The sequence below is a fragment of the Amphiura filiformis genome, chromosome 19, assembly GCF_039555335.1.
Source record: "Amphiura filiformis chromosome 19, Afil_fr2py, whole genome shotgun sequence".
Classification (NCBI taxonomy): Eukaryota; Metazoa; Echinodermata; class Ophiuroidea; order Amphilepidida; family Amphiuridae; genus Amphiura; species Amphiura filiformis.
The window spans coordinates 29,681,848-29,706,377 of NC_092646.1; the positions used below are offsets into that span (position 1 = coordinate 29,681,848).

The 24,530-nt window shown below is 34.4% G+C and overlaps 1 protein-coding gene across 1 annotated transcript; it reads right to left on the minus strand.

Moving 5' to 3' along the window:
• Positions 1-338: 338 nt before the first annotated feature.
• On the minus strand, positions 339-11,773 carry LOC140140335 (uncharacterized). The gene is made up of 2 exons (XM_072162100.1): positions 11,719-11,773; positions 339-2,092 (listed from the first exon to the last, which is right to left on the minus strand). The coding sequence occupies exon 2, from the start codon at positions 2,082-2,084 to the stop codon at positions 351-353; it is 1,734 nt and encodes a 577-aa protein (XP_072018201.1). The 5' UTR covers positions 2,085-2,092; positions 11,719-11,773; the 3' UTR covers positions 339-350.
• Between the last annotated feature and the right edge of the window lie 12,757 nt (positions 11,774-24,530).

The window sequence follows — 24,530 nt, forward strand, 5'->3', positions numbered from 1 at the left end:
ATGGCGTTACTTTTCGTCGTTCGTATTCCATAGTGGCGTATAGGTCCGATACGTGTACGCCACTATGACATACGATGTTTTTCATTTTGCCGATATTTCATAATTATAAAATGTGTATAAAAAGTGGCGTATGGTCGATACGCCACTATGGAATTTAAAAAATGTCACTTTGTAACTATACGCCACATTTAATTAATTAATTACTAATTAATTAGCTAATTATCACTGATGAGACTTAGAAAAAATGAAAGAGAACATCATTAAAAACATATGTGCCAATTTTCAAAAAAATGACCAAAAATCACTACACGCCACTATGGAATACAGCCGACGAATTATAGCTGTAATAGCTATAAACTGCTGCTTAAGTTAATTTGTCTGTGTTTTTGAGATATTTCGTGTCGCTTCTTGTCCCCCAAAGTGATGAATGATTTGTTACAATAGCTACATTGATGTGGTTTCTCTCCTGTGTGTATCTTTTCATGCTGTTTCTTGTTTCCCAGTTGGCGGAATGATTTTTTACAAAAGCTACATTGATGAGGTTTTTCTCTTGTATGAATCGTTTCATGCTGTTTCTTTTCTCCTAATCGGTTGAATGATTTGTTACAATAGCTACATCGATGATGAGGTTTCATTCCTGTGTGTATCTTTTCATGCCGTTTCTTGTGTCCCAAATCATTGATTGCTTTGTCACAAAAGCTACATTGATGAGGTTTCTCTCCTGTATGAATCTTTTCATGCCGTTTCTTGTGTCCCAATTGGCTGAATGATTTGTTACAGTATCTACATTTATGAGGTTTCTCTCCCGTGTGAATCTTTTCATGTTGTTTCTTTTCTCCCAATGTCGTAAATAATTTGTCACAATAGCTGCATTGATGAGCTTTCACTCCCGTGTGAATCAGTTCATGTTGTTTCTTGTTTGCCGATGTCGTAAATGATTTGATACAATAGCTGCATCGATGAGGTTTCTCTCCTGTATGAATCTTTTCATGCACATTCTTGTTTCCCAACTTACTGAATGATTTGTCACAGTAGCTGCATTGATGAGGTTTCCCGCCTGCGTGAATCAGTTCATGTTGTTTCTTGTTTCCCAAGTCATTGAATGATTTATCACAATAGCTACATTGATGAGGTTTCTCGCCTGTGTGTATCGTTTCATGTCGTTTCTTGTTACCCAATATGCTGAATGATTTGTTACAATAGCTACATCGATAATGAGGTTTCATTCCTGTGTGTATCTTTTCATGCCGTTGCTTGTTTCCCAAATCACTGAATGATTTGTTACAATAGCTACATTGATGAGGTTTCTCCCCTGTGTGTATCTTTTCATGCCGTTTCTTGTTTCCCAGATCACTGAATGATTTGTTACAGTATCTACATTTATGAGGTTTCTCTCCGGTATGAATTTTTTCATGGCGTTTTTTGCTTCTCAAATGGCTGAATGATTTGCTACAATAGCTACATCGATGAGGTGTTTCTCCTGTATGAATCTTTTCATGTGTATTCTTGTGTCCCAATCGGCTGAATGATTTGTTACAATAGCTACATTGATGAGGTTTTTCTCCTGTGTGAATCCGTTCATGTTGTTTCTTGTCTCCCAATCGGCTGAATGATTTGTCACAATAGCTACATTGATGAGGTTTTTCTCCTGTGTGAATCCGTTCATGTTGTTTCTTGTCTCCCAATCGGCTGAATGATTTGTTACAATAGCTACATTGATGAGGTTTTTCTCCTGTGTGAATCATTTCATGTCGTGTCTTGTTTCCCAAATGACTGAATGATTTGTCACAATAGTAACATTTATGACGTTTCTTTTCTTGCTGGCCTTTTTTAGTGTTCAAGTGACCTGGAACCATTTTTGATACATGACGATCTTCACATTTCCTTTTTCTACGCGTTTTGATGTAAATCCCCACACAGCCAGCCTTTGGTTTCAAGTTTGGATTGCTGTACCAATAAGGCTTAATACTCAGCTCATGGCTGCGAAGATGTGATTTATAACGAGTAATGTTTTCAATAAATCTTCTTTTACAATACTTGCATACAGGATCTTGCAGCAAATCCCATTGTCGCTTAGATCTCATCGTGTTATCTGAAAAATAAATAAAAGTGGCCATGGCGTAAATGTGATATGCGTAGGATCAGTAGTATCTTGGCTGACAGAAAAACTCAGTTCGAGTTCAAACGCTATGCCCGGCGATTTTACTTAATTGCCCACGTTGGGCCACTTTGCCAATTTTGCACATCAAATTTGGCCGTGTAAAATGAACTCTTATAGCATATCGCCAAAGATCTCAGAACAAAAGCAAAGGTTTATTATGTTTTTCTTTTCTAGAGATATAATGGTAGGGTCCTTTCAAGCCAGCATGTCTTATCGTGGTGGGAAAGTTTGAAAGGCCATGCTCAAACTGCCTACAGAAAGGACATGATCGGCGTGATTGTAAAGAATCGGTCACCTGTAACAAGTGCCAGCAACCTGGTCACATTAGACGGGATTGCCCAACAAATGCGTCACACATGCATGAGCAGCACAACAACAAAGATAATGATAACAGTGTTATTCAGAAACATGATGTTAGTAATGAGACATTTTTAGAATATGCAAGAGTTCATTGTCGGCCAGAAATGAGAGAGAGAGCAATGGAATCCAATAAAGGCACTATTTTTGAAGGATCCCAAATATATGATCTACAGATTGCTCAGCACAAGTTCTTCGGGCATCCAGAAACTCTCAAAGACACGCGCAACACGCAATGTTCCAACAAACGCGCAAAATCGCCACAAACCAAACGCGCGATCTCACCAAATCTACCTAAACGTACGAAATCGCCGACGCCAAGTCAACCTAAGCACACGTCACCAAGTCAAGCCAACCACGCACAATCAATCAAACGCGCAAAATCGCCACAAACCAAACGCGCGACCTCACCAAATCAACCTAAAAGTACGAAATCGCCAACGCCAAGTCAGCTTACGTCACCAAGTCAAGTCAACCATGCACAATCACCACCAAATACAGAAAATGTGAACTATTCGGACTCGGACTTTGCTAAAATTCCAAAAACTAGAAACACTAAAACAGCAAGAGGACAGAGAAAAATAGAGGATAGGGGAAGGAGGAATAAGAGAAAGTAGCTTACTCATAACTATAATGAATTGTATTGTATATTTAAGACTTGTATTATAAATTGTTGAAATGTCTAGTAATTCTATTGATTTTTGTTTATCTTGCTCAAAGAAGGGCCATGCTAATCACAACATAACTAAATGTACGAAATGTAAAGATACTGTTAACAAAGGTATTGGTGCCAATTGTACACCTGAGCTAAACCTATCAAGATTTGATAAGATGATATTTGATCCTCTTAAATATCAAAACGATGTTATTGATGATTCAGATGGGGATGAATTTAAATGTAGAACGTGTACTTATATGATGCCTGATCAATTTAGCACAAGTACCCTAGCATCTAAAGATAATAACTTCTCTATATTAAGCGTCAATACTAGAAGTCTAAGTAAAAATTTTGAAAAGCTAAAAGAGTGTATTAAATCAACTAAACACGATTTCACGATAATTGGATTATCAGAAACCCATTTTAAAAACAAACCACATGATTATTATAAGTTAACTGGTTACAATACAGAATATGTTAACAGAATAGATCGTGAAAAGGGTGGTGTTTGTTTATACGTATCTGAAAATGTAAAATATAAGCTGCGAAAAGATCTGTCAAATGCAACTTCCAACTATGAAGCTTGCTTCATAGAAATTGATCAAGAAAATGACAAAAATATTATTGTTGGAGTTTTATACAGAGCGCATACGTCAATCGACAGTTTTATTCAAGACATAAATCCAACTTTTGAGAAAATTGCAAATGAGAATAAAACATGCTATGTGATGGGAGATTTTAATATAGATTTATTGAAAGAAGACACTTGTAGGCCTACACGTGATTATATCAATATGGTGTTTTCCTATTCATTCATCCCCACAATTTTTTAAGCCAACCAGAATAACAAATGAAACTGCAACAATAATTGACAATATCTTAACTAACAATCAAGATGCGGTCAATTCAGCTATTCTTATAACGGACATAAGTGACCATTTTCCCACTGTTTTAGTTTCGAAATTCAATCAAAAAACTAATCATAAGAAACAGTCAAGTACAACTTATAAGAGAACATTCAGTGACGGAAATATTAGATTGTTTAAACATAAACTGTCTCAAGTGAAATGGCATGAAGAATTTGATGGTATTGATGTAAATGACGATTATGACAAATGTATTAATATTTTTAAAAACTTATATGATGAGTGTCTTCCTCTTACGAAATACACTCCAAATAGGAGGAAGGACCCATTATCCCCATGGATAACAAAGGGATTATTAAAGAGTATAAATGTTAAAAACAAACTGTATAAAGAATACAAGAGGTGTCCTAATGAGAGAAAGTTAACCAAATTTAAAGAATACAGAAATAAATTGCATACCTTGGTAAGGAAATCTAAGAGAAATTATTATGATGGTAAGTTTCTGAAGGCGAAAGACAATATTAAAAAACCTTGGACAACTATTAATAGTATACTAGGTCGAAAAAAGGTCTCTAAAGTTCAGTCATGCTTCAAAAACTGCTCAAAAGATATAACGACTGACCCCAAAACCATAGCTAATAAATTTAATGATTTTTTTGTTAATATTGGACCAGAACTTGCGTCTGATATAAAACATGATGGTAAACATTTCTATGACTATCTAGAGAATCCAGAACAAAACAGCGTATACTTACCTCCTGTACTAGAGGAAGAAATGATCAAAATCATCAACCAATTTGATCAATCAAAAAGTCCTGGCTATGATGACATTGGCAATTTTATTATAAAGAAGGGTTGCAAAGGAAGTTAGTACACCTCTTGCTATGATTATGAACTTATCAATAACCACTGGTATAGTCCCTGATCATTTTAAGATTGCAAAGGTAATACCCATTTATAAAAAAGAAGACCCAGAATTATATTCAAATTATCGACCTGTGTCAATTCTTCCGTGTTTTTCCAAAATTTTGGAAAGAGTTATTTTTAATAGATGTGTCAATTATATGGATAAAAACAATATACTAAATGACAAACAATTTGGTTTTAGAAAAAACCATTCAACTGGTATGGCTATTACTGAACTTGTTGACAAAATAAACAGTGCAGTAGAAAGCTCGAAAACTACAGTTGGTATTTATCTAGATTTGTCAAAAGCATTTGACACGATAGACCATCATATATTACTTTATAAGCTGGAACATTATGGCTTCAGAGGAATTGTACTTGATTGGTTTAGAAGCTATCTGTCAAATAGGAAACAATTTGTTAATTACAACGCTCATAGCTCCGAACTCAAAGAAATAAGGTGCGGTGTTCCTCAAGGGTCAATATTGGGGCCGTTGTTATTTATCTTGTACATCAATGATATTATTTATACTTCATCAATTTTGGATTTCGTACTTTTTGCGGACGACACTACTATCCTTTTTTCACATAAAAATATTAACTCCAAAGTAAATCTGATCAATTCCGAATTAAGGGAAGTTACAAATTGGTTTCGAGCTAATAAGCTCTCACTGAATGCGAGCAAAACAAACTATATGGTACTTGGAACTCAACACCAAACAAATAGAAAATTTGAAGCACTAAATATTGAACTGGATGGAACAAGCTTAACAAGAGTAAATAAAACCAAATTTCTTGGAGTTCAAATTGATGAAAACTTAACATGGAAGGACCAAATAGGGGGCGTTTCAATGACAATATCCAGAAATATTGGAATTATTAATAAACTGAAACATTTTGTACCAAGACATATATTGTTTACCCTTTATTGTACACTTGTTCTACCATATGTAAACTATGGCATTATAGCGTGGGGAAACGCATGTAAAACACATTTGGATCGAATTTTTAAACTTCAAAAACGTGCTGTTAGGAATATATGTAAAACTAGTTTTAGGCACCATAGCAGACCATTATTCACTGATCTAAATATATTGAATGTATATGAATCTTATAAATTGGAACTTGGTGTACTTATGTACAAACATATTAATGATGACTTGCCAAACATATTTAAGGAATACTTTTGTAAAAGACATGAAATTCATAGCCACAAAACTAGGAAAAACGATGATTATGATATTCAGAAAAGAAAAACAAACTTTGCGAGTAAAGGTGTCAGGACATCAGGGCCTTCCCTTTGGAATGACCTTCCTCTCGAATTAAAAAATGCTATGAATGTTAAAACTTTCAGAAATCAATTTAAGAAATATTTATTGAATCAAACTTGGTTGTAATTTCATGTACATGCCTCTTTAGAGCGATTAATGTCTTAATTTATCTACAAATTTTGTATGCTAATTCTATATTTATACATTAATGCTTATGTCATTTAAATGATGTTATATTCATTGTGGTGACATAATCATTATTTAAATCATGTTTGTTTATATTATGTCTTAGGGGATGATCACTTCTGGCCTTCATGGCCTTTTGATCATCTCCTCCATGTCATTTTACTCGTCTTTTTTGTCTTTTCGTGTTTTTTATATATTCTTGCTTGTTGTTTAATGTTGTTGTTAATGTAGATGATGTGGAAAATAAAGACTTATTATTATATTTCTTAATTGACATATGATATTCATTTCAAAATCATAAATTAAAATGCCACTTCAAATGTCACATTGCTCAAAATGACTCATCAAAAGAGCACCGACCAGATGGTTCATGATTCAACACAATTCAGTCACTTTTGCTACACAAAGACATGAAAGTGGCCTAAGCTGTTTTACTACTTTACACAATTGGCCATATAGGGCCTATCTGATATTTGCTGTATACCACCAATTTGATTGAAACAACCTTAAGAAATCATCTTGACGTCGACCGAATAAAATTTAATAAAATCAAACATCTTTTTATTCCCCGGCATGCTCTATATGTGTCTGGTGCTACTTCGGCATCTTTGAGCAAGAAAGCTGAAAAGTTAAGAAAATCAACATGCTCAAGTTTCCTGCAGAAAACTACCAAATTTTACCCAAAATTTGAAAATTGTCATAAAATTGTACATTTGCGACACGATATTTATGCTTGTTTTTATTTTCAAAATAATACTATATACGAGGGGCAGTCAGTATGTTTTAAGAGTTGACTCGTGACGTCATTTGTGGATCGTTTTCATGGCATTTCTCAATGATTACATAAACACTGTACCTTTGTCTTTCAAACAACACATGTAAAAATTATATCACACACATGATTACGTAACAGCATTAGCATAAAATCAATGGTCTAGAGTCACCTGGTGAAATTGAGTCGTTTTTGTTAAGGGAAATAAAAGGCTGAAATGAGGTATTGTTGTATTTTCTATATTTTCTTGGGAATTAAAGAATGGAGAATGCTGCCTTTTGGAACAGTAATAGAACACAAACTACCAGTTCATTAAACCATGTTTGTTGGGCTGTAAAGGTTTTAGTTTATTTAAAATGCGTGGTCAAATATGTCTTATTTTTGACAAAAACAAGGCTTTTCTTTCTTTATAAATCTTGATATTGCCAAAAATAGCAAATTTAAATTTTTTTGCCAGTACTGTTGACTAATCTCCAAACATTTAAACGGGAGTCTCCCTAGAAAATATTTGAATCCGTGATTAAAATATAACTGTTATTCTACCATTGTTACGTTTATACAAAAAGTAGTGGTACAAAGAGAGAGGCTATCGTTTGAATGAGAAATTTATTTTAAAACTTTTCTGTTCATTTCAGGTTGAGATCATCCATAAAAATTCATATGAATATTTAAATTACAATTTTCATAGCATTTTGTTATATTTTAGGCCCTATTTACATGGAATGTTGCAATTTTCGTGCATTTCCACCATGTTGTATCGGTCACCCCACCTACGCATGCGCAGATTGTTGTTTGATGTGCACCAGTTATCATCGCACTGAGTACCAGCTCTCACACGTGACCAGTCATTATACAATGTTATATTTTAGTCTGTTTCATTTTGGAGATAATTGATGTCATTTATGATAATTGTTTTTTCATTTTCGCAATTTTTGCAGAATAATTTCGCTTTCATTCAAGCCCCAAAGTTGTTGTGTTTTTTCTGTAATTTAAAAGGCCCGCCTTTTTGCGTGATTTGGCAGTGTCCCTAGACTATTGATTTTATGCTAATGCTGTTACGTAATCATGTGTATGATATAATTTTTACATGTGTTGTTTGAAAGACAAAGGTACAGTGTTTATGTAATCATTGAGAAATGCCATGAAAACAAGCCACAAATGACATCACGAGTCAACTCTTAAAACATACTGACTGCCCCTCGTATGACAGAAATTAAAGAAACCTGCATGTATAGTATCATGTTAAGGGATGGGGTATGAACGTTTGGACAGTATTTATTGTGGGACATTAGAGCACATCAGACATATCGAATTGCATTCTGAATACGAAGAATGTCCTTCTGATATCAAATAATTTTGAAATTCGCAATGTAATACACATTTTATGGCAAATGATTAAAAATTGATATTTTTGATATTTAACAGTACTCGAAGTAAACTTTATAAATCTGATGATTTATACTTAAAGTGTATATAGGTGGGATGAAAAGCCGACGATCAATTGGAAATTTTGACCTTTCGTATTGAAGATATGGATTTTCCCCCCAAAACACCAACAAAAATTAGGTCTTTTTTGGGGAAAAAATCCACATCTTCAATATGAAAGGTCAAAATTTTCAATTGATCGTCGGCTTTTCCTCCCAGCTACACACACTTTAAGAATAGATCATTAGATTTATAAAATTTACTTCGAAGACTGTTATATGTCAAAAATTAGTGCCGTACTATTACGCTGACTTTCGTATTCGGCGAGGAGGACGATTTCGACCTCCTGGTTTGTTTACAAACAGAGAGGTAGACAAAAACCGTTCCGCGTGTCCAAACACTGAGGTATCAGAAGGACGGTCCACAATAGCGTGATTCACGTAACCTGAATAGGGATTAAAAAGCTGTCACGTAGAACCATGTGCTTCTATTGTCCAATTTGCCATCAAGATTTCATATGGAAACAGTTCAGACCCAGTACAAGATCATGTCAGAAATTAATATTTTGTTCTGGGTCTGATTATTCGGACTAGTCAAAAATGTGAAAAAGGTCAAATTTTAATAATTTGTCATAAAATTTGTATTATCGGCCCTATCGTGAATTTCAAAAAATAAAAATTATTTGATATCAGAAAGACATTCTTCGTATTCAGAATGCAGTTCGATATGTCTGATGTGCTCTCATGTCCCACAAAAAAATACTGTCGAGACGCTCAAAATGCTCATTCCAGATCCCTTAAGTGTATTTAACAAATTATTGTATAGCCTTATGTATGCATGTCAGCAGAAATAAGATTTCTCAATTCAATAGTCTAGTGCAGTTGGAAGACCATGATTGTTCATCCAGGCTCCTGTGGCCTGGTCTAGCCTGACGTGAAATCATTCATATTGATGCTACATTGGGTTTATGGAAGTTGCACATAGGTCGAATACCCGGGGTCGAATATTGACCAATTACTTCTAAAACACGTGATTTGTTTCTGAAATGATATGTCTTAAATAAAGCATAATCCATATCTGATTTCTTTCACCTACATAAATTGCCAAACTAAATATAAAGAAATGACATTGTGGGTTTGCAGCAAAGGTAACTTCAACTTCGTCATATCAGGAAAGTTAAAATTATATTCTGGAGACATTTAACATGTTTAATTTGGACTCTGATAAAACATGTGATAGCCATAAAGAACTATATCAAATAAATACATAGCCTTTTCGATTTTACGTCTAATATTACAATGTTTTCGGCTTTAAATATGCTCAATGATGACAATAAATAATGACCTTATTTAAATAAACAGTGTTGGAGGCTAGTCAGGAGCAACAAAATAATAGCAATTAACTATTTTATTAATTATTATAGGCCTACCTGGGGGGTACTCAGTACAAATGACCATACGGGGACGTGCCGCAAACATGGGTAGCATTTTCAGCCTTCTGGTATATCAATGACCCCTTTTTCAAAGCCTATTTTGGTATATGAATGGGTCCTTTTTTCAAAATTTTCTCAATTTTTTCGGAAAATAGCCCAATTTTTCCTTAAAGGCTTAATGTACGATTTCCTTCAAATTTTAAAATTTGTCATATTATACTCAAAATGCTGAAATAATACTAGTAATAATTATCGGGAATGGTTTCTGTCCATTTTGAGCTGAAAGAACGAGGTAAACACTGCTTGTTATTTTGGCCGTTTAACACACAGTTCTATAGGAGGACATAAAGTCATAATTTTTTGAATTATGACTTTATGTCGAACTTTGCTCTGTTTTACCTACAAACACAACAAATTTGACTGATTCCATTTAGGTGCAAGTTGTGACATGTGTAAACATTACAAATATGCCCAAAAATCAGGTTTGAAAAAAATTAACCAAATTCATATTACAAGATCGTACATTATGACTTTAATCTAGCCAAAATTTTCAAAATTGTCCCAAAATTTTGGGAAAATTTGTAAAAACTAAGACAATTTTGGTTAAATTCGGCCGAAAATTTTGACTTTTGGTATATCAATGGGTCCAAATTTCTTGAAAAATTGGTATATTTATGGGTCCACTTTCAAATTCTCAGCGGCACGTCCCTACCAAAACCAAACTTGAGTACCCCGGAGGCCTACCAGTGGGACCGTATACAACATATTGGATATTTTGCGCCAATTTTGACCGAAAATGAATTAGCGTTTTATTGATGATTGATACCGGGGATTGATATCTAGGCCCCTATATGAAGAGCTTTGTTTCAAAACCCTTTACATCCACTTTTGGCCAAATTGAGTTATTGGCATAATATTATAGTGTGGGTAAAAATACACATTTTGGTGGTTGTTTGACCTTCATACTACCTTCCCTTCCGGAGTTATCGCATATTTCCCGTTTGGGAAATCTTAGGAATTTCCGGAAATCTGAACTTAAAATGAATATAGAATTGTTTTGTTTTAAATTTTTGATGTATAATGGTAGCCTGGAATGTTCTTTACCTATTAAAACCAAAAGGAACTGTTTTTGGGTCACTATGTTTGAAAAAATCATTTTAATTAACAAAAGGTGTAGCTTCGGAAATACCCAAAAAATGCCATTTTCCCGAATTTAATTAAAAATTCATAATTAAAAAAGTAAATGAGATATTTCAATTTTTCTTTTTGATTTTCAAAGCATTAGTCAAGTTACATAATGTAGTGCAAACAAATGGGCTCAAATTTGATTGCAAAGGTGGTTTCTAGAAAAGGGGTAAATTTATTTTGTTGCAAAACCCCTTACATCCACAAAAGGTGCGATATAAAAGAAATAATAAAATAAATAGGAAGCCTTGAAATTGTCCCAAACCTATTCTTTTAGTTTCTATTCATCAACACTTTATCCAATCCGAAATTGAATGAAATCGAACAAGTAATACTTGCACAATTAAAAAAAGCTGTTTTTCTCAAAAAGTCAAAAGTGGATGTAAGGGGTTTTGCAACAAAGCTCTTCATATAATATATACTTTAATCATGGAGGTATATACCTCCATGCTTTAATGTCATCTGACGGTATGCAACAACATACATTTTGCAAACTTACCTGCAATTACATGGTCCTTCAAACTCAGCTGTTTATGATGTCAGGATGTCAGTAGCGGGGTCAGTAGGCCTACTGAGAAGTAAATAACAACGTCCTCAATATGAAAGTAAAATGAAGAGCGCAAATACACAATAATATGGAGGCAAACGATAAGCTGATATTCACAGAGATATGATCATGCATTCACTTCTTCTAGATATAACCAGAGAAGATGTAACACAATATCAATATAATCATCACGTTACGAAGTGCCAGGACCAAATGCGTTGCATATCGATTTATTCGATATAAAGGGACATGAAACCTGGGACTGAATGGACCAGGAAGTGTGCTGTTTATTTGTTAATTGGATTATCTACTAAAAACATTATAAAAGTACCCCGAAAAAAACTATTATTTTTCAAACTTGGGCACATAGGCTAAAAATAATTGGCATGTCTGTAAGCCTCCCCCCCACCCCTCGATTTTTCTTAGCGCGCCCATTTCAGCTGAAACGGCAAATTCATTTTTTATTCCATTTTTTTATATAGTTTTTTTGCCGTAGAATTGTAAGAAATATTTTGAATAAAATTTGTTTAGGTGTAAAACATTACCGATATTTGTATTTCAGTTGTGTAAACGAACCACAATTTTATGCTGGTTATTTGTGAACACTCGTAAATGACATCTTAATTCAAAATTAAGTTTTAAAAAATTCTTCAAATGACCTTGAGATATAACATTTATTTTTTAGCCTTATGAAAAGTTATACTAAAGTATTTGCACTGAATAAAATTCTGCCATTCATATTTCGCTCTATAACGGTGTTATTGTTACTAAGGCCTAATAGTTTGCTCATTCTAATTTTATTGGGAATATAAAATATTTATCTCCAAAGTTAATACGTGCGGTAAAAGTGACTTGATGTGATGATAAAAATTCACCTGCGGACCTTGCTACCCGATCGCGGGTCATTCATAGGTCTATTTTTATAAAAGCGTGTGTGAAACGATGCAAATTCCCTATTTTTGTATTAAAATGAGATTCCCGAGATGAGATTCCCGATGGGACCAGTCTCAAATTATGAATAATAATTTGGTACACCTTGCTCTTTTTCTTTCCAATTATTCTTTATTCAGTATAGTCCAGTGAAAAGTACCGTAAATGCCGGGCTAAATTTGAGATTATCTGTAATATTTGTCGGTTCATTTTTTTTCAGTTTCGTTTTATTCATTCATAGTGTTATTTGTTAGTTTTTAGATATTGTTAATAATGAAACCAATATACTATATGTTTTGTATCAAGTTCCATAATACGGAAAATCTACATTAGTCGAGACAGCCATGCATATGAGGATATAGGCGGTGGGACCATAGGTACATTTTGTATGGAGTACCACAATGCGGAAAATCGACATTAGTCGAGACGGCCGTGAAGGAGTTCTTAATAATAAAAGATAGTCCGGCTGCAAACACCATATTTGGGGGTTAGATGGTTTTGGCAGTCATTGATCTTTGAGTGGTGTAGAAAAAGATTCAGTGGGATGTAAAATCGTCACCCTTGGGCAATCCGAGATATTCAAGATGGCCGCCACGTAACTCTGAAATAGCATTTAAATAGTGTTTTAGTGACAAAAGGTATCGTACTACATAACTATAGTGTTTTATGCGATTGTGAAGAAAATGTCAAACTGGATCTGTATAATGCTATAGGTGTACGATTATTGTAAGAAACAAAATCTGGCAAAAGAACTTTACCTTGAAACTAATGGTTTTTGCTTATGAAGTTACACAGCGGCCATTTTGAATTTCTTGAATTGTGAGAGTGTCACAAAAGGCAAATAATTTACACAAAATACTTCAAGTTATTATTTATTTTGGTACTACTAATGAATAACCAAGCTTTTTTTATTATCCATAGCGGCCATCTTGAATATTTATAATTGCCCAAGGGTTACCATTTTACATCCCCCAAAATCTTATTTTGTACCACTCAATGAGTAATAATCAGCAAAGAAAACTACTTTAACTGGCAAAACCATCTAACCTTGCTCTGCCACCGGACTAAGAGTATGATTCTAGCATTATGTTTATGTTTGAGTAGATATCCATAAAAAAGTGTATTCCTAAAATTTCCGTTGATTCCAATTCTGTGGTGTTTGCGAGTTATGCATGATTATATTATATGTAGGCCTATATTACTTTGCTGTGCTGTAATTTCGTTATGTTCAGAAATCGGATAGCAACGTTTGCACAGTATTTTTGTGGGACCTGCGAGCACATAAGACATATCAAATTGCATTCTGAGTACGAGAAATGTCCTTTTATCAAATAATTTTGATTGTTTGAAAATGGCGATATAATACAAATGTTATGGCAAATTATTAAAATTTACTATTTTTATATTTTTGTTATTTAACAGTCCTCGAAGTAAACTTTACACTGCAAATAAAAATGTTTAGGTTTCTGTAACACTTTTTAAACACACGAACGTTGTTAATTAACAACTGAAAATAGTTCACATCCACATTATCTATACATTACTGGTATTTTCAGAAACCTCTACTCCTACATATTACACATACAAAATAAAACCTAACACTTTCATTCCCTTTTAAAATAATCACACTCTAAAGTTTATACGTAAACACACCAAAGTGTTATAAACGTTTATAAACACTAACGATATAAACGCTTCCTTAAACACAATGTTTAAGTTTTAAACATTGTTAGTGTTAAGTGTTAATCTAAAAGTGGATACTTTAAATCATTGGGCATGTTGGGTAGCCGAGCCTAAAAAAGGGGTCATCGGTAACCGAGCCTAAAAAGGGGGTCATCGGGTATCACTTTAAAAAGAGGGTCATCAGATATATTCGACTTCAAAAGGGGCCTAATGACAGGCAGATAGTATCACATAATCGTCACGTTAAGGGATGGGGTATGAACGTTTGGACAGTATTTATTGTGGGATATTAGAGCACATCAGACATACATGACATATCGAATTGCATTCTGAATACGAAGAATGTCCTTCTGATATCAAATAATTTTGATTTTTTGAAATTCGCAATGTAATACACATTTTATGGCAAATTATTAAAAATTGATATTTTTGATATTCAACTGTAGATGGGATGAAAAGCCGACGATCAATTGAAAATGTTGACCTTTCGTATTCAAGATATGAATTTTTTTCCCAAAACATCAAAAACAAATTAGGTCTTTTGGGAAAAAAAATCCATATCGAGGACTGTTATGTATCAAAAATGTGAAAAATATCAAATTTTAATAATTTGTCATAAAATTTATATTATATCGTGAATTTCAAAAAACGAAATTTATTTGATATCAGAAAGACATTCTTCGTATTCAGAATGCAATTCGATATGTCTGATGTGCTCTCATGTCCCACAAAAATACTGTCGAAACGCTCATTCCAGATCCCTTAAGTTAAGTGCCGGCCCCATGAAAAATTAGTATTAACGAGGTTGGTAATGGAAGCTTTAGGGCAGTAAAACATACAAGAATTTTCCACCTAAATGTGCTTTGCCTAAATTTTGGGGATTTTGTAAGGCAATACTGTTTTCAAGGTGGTGACTGCAATCTAGGGTACACCACTTTCCTTGAAATTATGTGTTTCCGTAATATAAATACATTGGAGTTTGTCATGTTTGTGGTACATTGTGATACTACACCCCCTGATAAATGTTGTGACTAATTTTGCATTTTAGGTACATTCTAGCGATACCTCTAGCGGTACCCCTTTTCTTGTCATAAATAACGTACCGCTTGTCTTGAGTCACATACTATAATATACATAATACATAACTTTTGTTACCAGTGTGTTATTATTTTTTGAGAAAAATGCACAAATAGTCACAAATTCATAAGGGCGTAGTACCACCTTAAGGTGGCTGTGTACTCTCAGAAATGCAGGAGTTGAAAGTGATGTACATATTAACTTAATTATTAATGTAAGATATAAAAGTATACATTTTTGGAAATGAAATTAGTCAAGGAATCTAAATAAACACAGATTTTGGGGAAATTTCCTCATTTTTACAGAACCTTTAATTAATGCATTTCTGATAATGTATAGTCCCCTTAAGTGGATTAACTATTGGTAACTGAAGGGCGGTAAAAGAAGTACAAAAGGTTTACTGAATTATAAAATACATACAAAAACAAATATCATGAAAAACACCAATAAAATCCTAATGAGTGTGTGTAAATTGAATCTAAAATAAGGCATTTTTTTAACAATAAATTTGATAAACAAAAACAGGTTTTTTTAATAAGTCAAGATAGCTCAATTAAAGAGCATGTTGACCAGTGTCTCCGATATCAAATATGCCATCAAAGTTCTAATTATTGTTCAACTTTGTTATAATCTCCTATATTGTGTTAATTTGCCCGAAAGCCAAATAGTTCGAAAATAGGCAATGTGTAAAAAGTAAACTTACATATATTATTATTGGTGGTAAGGGACATAACAACAACTTTTTTTTAACTATCTACATTTTTTGTGATTACTATAATTTCATGTTAAAGGAGGATTTCGTGATCCTAGCTTCCTCTTTTTATGACATTTTTTCAGTAGATATCCGCAAAAAAAAGCTTACTCCCAAAATTTCAGTTGATTCCGATTCGATTTTGCGTTTGCGAGATATGAATGATTATGTGTATTACACTGTTCCATAGACAATGTGTTGTAATTTCTTTCTGGTATACCAAAACGAAATTCAAATTTGACGATATATTATTGCTAAACAAATTAATCTGCAAGAAAGATATATGAAATTAAAAGCCGGTTTTTTTTTTATAAAACAATAAAGGTAGTGCCTGCATCAGTTTGTTTTATCGATAGACTACAATCCAGGAAAAAAAGGTTGGCACACTTTGCCTGTCTTTTGTATATCTCTTCCCCCGCTCCCCCAATTCAATGTTGGACCAAGCCATGTTGTCAACAGGTCCTTGAGACCCTCCAATATTGAAAGATGGGGAGTGGGGAAGGGTGAGATATAGGGGGAGTCTGTACTTCACATATATTGCATGCATGTTTCACTCGCATCTCCAATTGTGATAGGGCACACATTTCCATCGTTTAGTGCAAGTGTGCCAACTATTTATTCCTGGATTGTACGTTGCTGACACACACTCCATGCAAACCCTAAATCACCCAACACATAATACACACATGACTCTACAGCTAATACCAAACATTTTGTCAGTCACACTATAAACATGACAAAAACAACGTAGACTGCAAACAAAAATATCCATACACTTAAAACAAAAGCAATATGTTAATGACACTAAACTTTAATGACCAAAGAAAGTAATCAATAGATCGATGATTTTGTTCTGCATATTTTGACACCTCATTAGGCACAATGCGACTTTATTCCCTCAAGTATACCACTTTGACTGGAAAAAGAGAGCATTTCAAAAGTGACACATTTCGGATATTTTTTTCCGTCAGGGTGATTCCCACCGGCTTTTGTAACGGGCTCATTACAGTGTGACAGTGTGTATTGAGACAGAGGTCTATGTAAATCTTTGTTGAGAGAACAAAGTCACATGGTGCCGAATGAGATATGAAAATATGCAGAACAAAATTGCCCATCTATTAAATATGCTTTCAAAAACAACATATTCGCAGAAAAAATGTTGCATTAATTTATACTTCGTAGTTAACAGAAACAATGTCGGGAAAGCTGCAATATTGCGGGAATTTAGTTGCCAACAATTGTCTGTTATTTTCCCAATTTTATAACAGAATATGCTGTGAAAATGGTGTGTATAAAACAGAAAATTCAAAAAAAACCACAGAAAAGTTGCATCAAAAAGGTTCTCTACAACCAATTGAGTCGGCAATGTTGCAGTTTTCAACAATATTTTAACAATTGGTGTCTGTGAGGTTTCACTTATGTAGGAATCTCTTCAAGCTTTCATGCTGATTCCTGTTAACGTATGCCCTAGGGTTCATTACATTATTTGCTGAGATTCTCTCCATTCGGAATCATTACTGCCTATTCCAAACATTGCAAATGATTGAAATGAATGATTTGATAAACACATAGCTATTTTATATAATAGCTATCAGTCATGTATTCCGTGTTTTGAAACATTTCATGTCGCTAATTGAACCCAAACTGATTGTTACAGTACAGTAGCTATTAGTAACATTAATGGAATTTCTCGCCTGTGTGAATCTTTTTCATGCAGTTTCTTGTCCCCCAATGTGTTGAATGGTTTTTTTACAATCACAATAGCTGCATTTAAGGTTTTACTCCCGTATGAATTAGTTCATGTTGTTTCTTGTTTCCCAACTGACTGAACGATTTGTTACAATAGCTACATTGATGAGGTTTCTCTCCTGTGTGGATCGTTTCATGTGTTTTCTTTTGTGACAAGTGGAGGAATGATTTGTTGCAATAGCTGCATTTATGAGGTTTTTCTCCTGTGTGATTCTTTTCATGACTATTCTTGTGCCCCAATTCGCCGAATCGTTTGTTACAATAGCTACATTGATGAGGTTTCTCTCCTGTGTGTATCTTTTCATGTCGTTTCTTGTTTCCCGATGTCGTGAATGATTTGTCACAATAGCTACATTGATGAGATTTTTCTCCTGTATGAATCTTTTCATGTCGTTTCTTGTTTCCCGATGTCGTGAATGATTTTTTACAATAGCTACACTGATGAGGTTTTTCTCCTGTGTGAATCATTTCATGACATTTCTTTTCTCTCGACGTCCTGAATGATTTGTTGCAATAGCTGCATTTATGAGGTTTCTCTCCTGTATGAATCTTTTCATGTGCTTTCTTATGCACCAATTCGCTGAATGATTTGTTACAAAAGCTGCATCGATGAGGTTTATCTCCTGTATGAATCCGTTCATGTTCTTTCTTGTTTCTCGATGTCGTGAATGATTTGTTACAATAGCTACATTGATGAGGTTTCTCTCCTGTGTGGATCATTTCATGCCTATTCTTGCTTTCCAGCTGGCTGAATGATTTGTTACAATAGCTACATTGATGAGGTTTTTCTCCTGTATGAATCATTTCATGCTGTTTCTTGCTTCCCAATCGACTGAATGATTTTGCACAATAGCTGCATCGATGAGGTTTCTCTCCTGTGTGAATCCGTTCATGTTCTTTCTTGCATCCCGATGTCGTGAATGATTTGTTACAGTAACTACATTTATGAGGTTTCTCTCCTGTATGAATCCGTTCATGTTCTTTCTTGTTTCTCGATGTCGTGAATGATTTGTTACAATAGCTACATCGATGAGGTTTCTCTCCTGTGTGGATCTTTTCATGCGCATTCTTGCCTTCCTTATGAGGTTTTTCTCCTGTGTGAATCATTTCATGTTGTTTCTTACTTTCCAATCGACTGAATGATTTGTCACAATAGCTACATTGATGATGTTTCTCTCCGGTGTGAATCATTTCATGTCGTGTCTTGTTTCCCAGATGGCTAAATATTTGGTTACAATAGTAACCTTTATGATGTTTCTTTCCTTGGTGGCCCTTTTTATTGTTCAAATGACATGGAACCATTTTTGATATACGACGATCTTCACATTTCACTTTTCTACGCGTTTTGATGTACATCCTCACACAGCCAGCCTTTGGTTTCAAGTTTGGATTGCTGTACCAATAAGGCTTAATACTCAACCCATGATTGCGAAGATGTGGCTTGTAACGTGGAATGTTTCCAATAAATCTTCTTTTACAATACTTGCATACAGGATCTTGTAGCAAATCCCATTGTCGCTTAGGTCTCATCATGATATCTGAAAAATAAATAAATATATAAATAAATAAATATTCAGCGTAAGTGAAAAACTGCCTGGTGAAAGTGCTCAATTCTTTATTGAAGAGCGTTCTAGTAGTTGTACAGAAAATGACAGTTAAAATGTTACATGTTTTAGTAGTAACTGGCAGTTTCATACTGCACACGTCCATATAGGATGGCAGCAAGTTCATTTTACAACAAAAAACATTTATAAATAAATAAATAAATTAATTAATTAATTAATTTAATTAATAAACAAATTTCATAAATAATAAAAACCTTTTGTTTGTTAGCCCAAGGTCTACCCACCCACCCACCAAGTTTGAGCTCCATAGGGTAATTTGAAATTTTTACATTTTTTGACCTATGAACTCTTAACCGTAGGTCTGAAGAAAGGGTCACCATGGAAACTTTTATTTGTTAGTCCAAGGTCCACCCACCCACCAAGTTTGAGCTCTATAGGGGCAATTTGAAATTTTTACCTTTTTTGACCTATGAACTCTTATCCGTAGGTCTGACAAAAGGTCACCGTGGAAACTTTTGTTTGATAGTCCAAGGTCAACACAATGGCATGGCTAGATTTGCCAATTAAAGTGTTTGAAATTAGACTTCAATTGAACTTGACCCCGTCCTTAACCTTTGACCTTAAAAATATAAACTCGTACTTCCTGATACCAAGCTGCACCCACCCACTTAGTTTGAGGAATGTGTCCCCATATCAAAAAATGAGGCGTTTCCGGATAACTTCCCGATAGTCACCGGGTAGACACCGGTAAATTTCACATGCAAATTAGATAGGTAGCGGGTGACTACCCGATAAAATTTTGGGAAACCACAGTGGATACCTTTCAGGTAATAGGTACCGGATGACTACCCGATGACTTTTTGGGGAAACTAGCGGGTAACTACCCGGCGACTTTTTTGGGAAACTAGCGGGTAACTACCCGATGACCCTGGGGGGGGCACTCAAATATGACAGTGTACGCATGCGTGACCAAAATTTTTTCAAACACCCCCTAAACGAGTTTTACCCTACCAGCAAATTTAGCCCCTTAATTAGGTAATTTAGTGTAGAATTTACCCACCAGAAAACTACCCTTATTCTTGAAAATCACTGTTTTTTAGACCCTAAACGCGTCACGCGCGTAACTTGCCTTGCCTAAAAAAACACCCCCTTTTACTTGTTTTTTTGGTCACGCATGCGTACAGACCATTTATGTGAGTGATCCCCGGGCCGATGACTTTTTTTGGGAACTAGCGGATAACTACTCGATAACTTTTCGGGGACCTAGCGGATAACTTTTGGTGACAATAAACCTGGTGACCTCTTTGGAGACTTCCTGTTGACCTTTTGGGGAATGCAGAAATATAATTCATGAGTAGGCCCCTATGCACAAATTTATTAGACAATTTAGATTATTAGCTCTTATTATTTGAATTGTGGTTTTTGGAGAAATACAACTCTGCATGCATGGCAGTTGAGCCCGGCTTAGTGCTGTCTTGCTATAAGAAACTTGAAAGTGTACAATTTAATTGTAGTTATTGTACAAAAATATACTTCTGATGTAATTTGGTTTACACCTTTATAAGGTGTATACCTTTCAATTAATGTACAACCAAACCAAAGTGGTATTACAGTACCTAAATGTGATGATACAGCCTATAATTTTTATATCAAATATTATAATTTATTTACAACAAATAGCTTAACATAAAGCTTATATCAGTTAATTGACACATTAGCTGATGATTAGTAATTTAATTAACATTAATTTACCGTCAAAATCAGGCATGATTTATTAGAAAAGATTTAAAAACATTCCAATGTGTCATATATTAGGTACATGTATAAAGACTGCATCAATATACAAATCATTTCATACAAATTTTCCTACCTGCATTATCATATGAAATCAAGCATTCAATGCTTTATAATTCCTATAGCATGTTCCAGATTAATGAGTTAACATCTTGTAATATCCTACATGTAAATTCATACATTTTGGACCACAAATAACTTGAATATTCTGCACAAATATATTCCAACTGCCAACAGCTAACTACTCCGTTTTGAATTCAGTGGCCTTTGACCATATACCCATCCACAATGCATTCTTTAGATGCTTAAATGCTATCTTCACAGTACGACAGCAACTTCGTGACCTCTTTTGTTCGACAGAAAATTTATACGGGTTGGTGAACACGGGTTACGTAACACAATGTTGAAATTTTAGCCGGCAAACGCTTTTTATCAAAATAGCCCCAGAAATGGAAGACACGGGTCGTATATTGCATCATTCATGTACCCTGACCACAGATAAGATATCAAACATTTGTGTAAAGCAACAAATAACGTGTAAAAGTTGAATTAAATGGAAAAAAAGAAGCTTGAACATGTCCAAAGTAGCTCGGAAAATGAGAAAAATTGCATGTCACGAACACAAAAATGTTCATATCATCAAGCAAGAAAACATGATGCAGTCATGTCTACAGTAGAATTCATCTCGACCTTTGCAGGACTTAACCCCATTAAAAGCTATTAAACCAAGATAACACTCATTGAAACAGCTCAACTGATTAAATCGGATCTTCTCTGGTTGTGCACAAGTGACTGTTTTCATGTGCGATATCGCAATAAAGCTGGTATTCATAGCTTCAGTTGGGTAACCGATTATAAAGGAAACGAAAGGAAACAATGTTATGTGTGGCTTTGTTCACGAAATCAGACAATGTCGTGCTTTTTGTAAACCAGCATTCTTGAAAATGAGCAACATAATGATTTTTGACTTAACACGGTTTAGAAATAATTTCTTCATATTTTTGGTGTTATCTGTCGTTTACATGTCCTTCCTAAAACACAAAAGTACGACCCTCTCCAAACACCTAAATTAGCTAAAAATTTAGGACATGTTACAAAACTTTATTTTCTAGAACCTATTTAGAATAATTTAAATGTAGCTTTTACCGGTTTTTTGTGGCATCCTTCAGAAGTGAGCGGTCCGATACCAATATTTTCGGTCAAATCTCCATTCAAATAACACGGGGAGTTGGCTAGCTATGCCTTGCCCTCACTCATATTTTACAAAAGTACGACCATTTCTGAACATCTAACCTAGCTGTAATTTTAGGTCATGTTAGAGAAATATATTTGCTAGAAGTTTTGGAGAATAAATAAAATATTGGCTGGTTATTTTTCACACAGTGATGTTAACTAGGCAAGTGTCCATTCTCCCAACATACATCATTTGTAGGGTCACGCGTCAATGGTGAGAGCACTGTGTATTGTGTATAGGAAAACGGACAGTAACTGCAGTATGAAGCGCCGGAATCAAAAATCGGTGTCATGTTATAGAATAACTTAAGTTAGCTTGCCTTTGTGCGTGACTACTGTCACGCCATATATTGTACGGCCGATGTTTTTCCTGCAAAGAAACTTTCATTGTCAATTGTCCATTGTTGGTTATTTAACTTGAAAATAATACTCCCAACGTTCAAACAATTTTAAAAGTCAGCATAAAGGTTTGTGTTACATTATTTGGACGGTGTTAATTCATTCCAGAAATAGAATACACGAGTGAGGCACTGAGTGGGAATAACATTGCTATTATTGTCACCGAATTAATCATATCTCTGGTATGGCTTAGTGGTAAATACATGTATTTGAAAGTTCGAGCTTGGTTCGAACCCCGCAAGCACCTCTCTTTGATTTTTGATTTGATTTTAACTCATATTTTTAAATCCTAGTTTTCATATTTTTATTAAAGCCATAATATACGATTTCGGGCAAATTTGAAGTTTTGTCATTTCAAAAATTATAACAATATTTATAATATTAGTAAATAACTGTCAGGAAGGTTTTCACGTTACATTTGAAGCAGAAGTAGCGAGATAAAAATGAAAGAAAACACTTAATATCTTGACCGCTTAACTGTGGTGTTCTATGGGGGATTGGTCTAGACAACGATCTTGGCTGATTCCAATTATAGCCTAATTACGATCGTATATTAGGTGTAATCCGAGGTGTAAGTTTAACATTGTGTAAAAATTACAAATATGCCAAAATATTAGGTTTGAAATTCGTGCATCTCATGATTTGATATGTATGCATAAAAGCTCATAAAATATGTTGCCGATATGGGAGGGTCTAGTCCAATTGAAAAAATCGTGAAAATCTGTGTTGACGTTCCTTTATTTGATAGGCCTAGGCCTATATATATTCTTGAACTTTTAAAAATTACTTAAGTTTGACATGCTTTATTTGATTATATCATATTGAAAGCTACTGAACTTAAATGCATTTTTTTAAAAGATATGAACTCGAATGTAGGATTAGGCTTAAACATGAACAAGAAATAAATCATGAAAAAGTGGGCCTTCAAGCCGACATTCATTAGGCCTATATTATTAAAGACAAAGGGAGAGGAAAAAGAAAAGAAAAACGAACTGAAAAATTCCACATCATCGATAAGATAACATGGGAATCGAACTCTCAACCTTCGGCACTGCACACCTTCGCTCTGTCCACTAAGCCATCGCAACTTGTTCGGGCAAAGGGCATTCTTTTGCTATCTTATTTCTCGTTCAACGTGTTCAAGGATCTCACTCAACAACAATCTTTTCAAAACGGCTTGTACTTCAGTTAAATGAGATGATACTACCTTCTTTGACGACTACAATATTTTGTTACACAATAGAGTATTTTGCATTTATAAAATATATAACAATAGACGTTTTTAATTGCTATATTAATCAATATAACATGTATAATAGACAGCGCCGGCTGGGATCCACGAGGACTCAAAGAACCCAACTTTTCAACCTACGACTAGGTTGTTCCACCGCTCATTTTCGCTGAAATTTTAATACAAGCTGTGGTTAATTAATGTTTATCACAACAGAAAAGCATTAGACCGGCGTTTCCTCAAAGCTGCAGATATAACCATTTTAGTGATCGTGACATGCATTTTCTCTCATTTTTAGGCTACTTCGCGCACCAAAAGCATTCATTTTTTCCACAATAATTCAACTTTTACA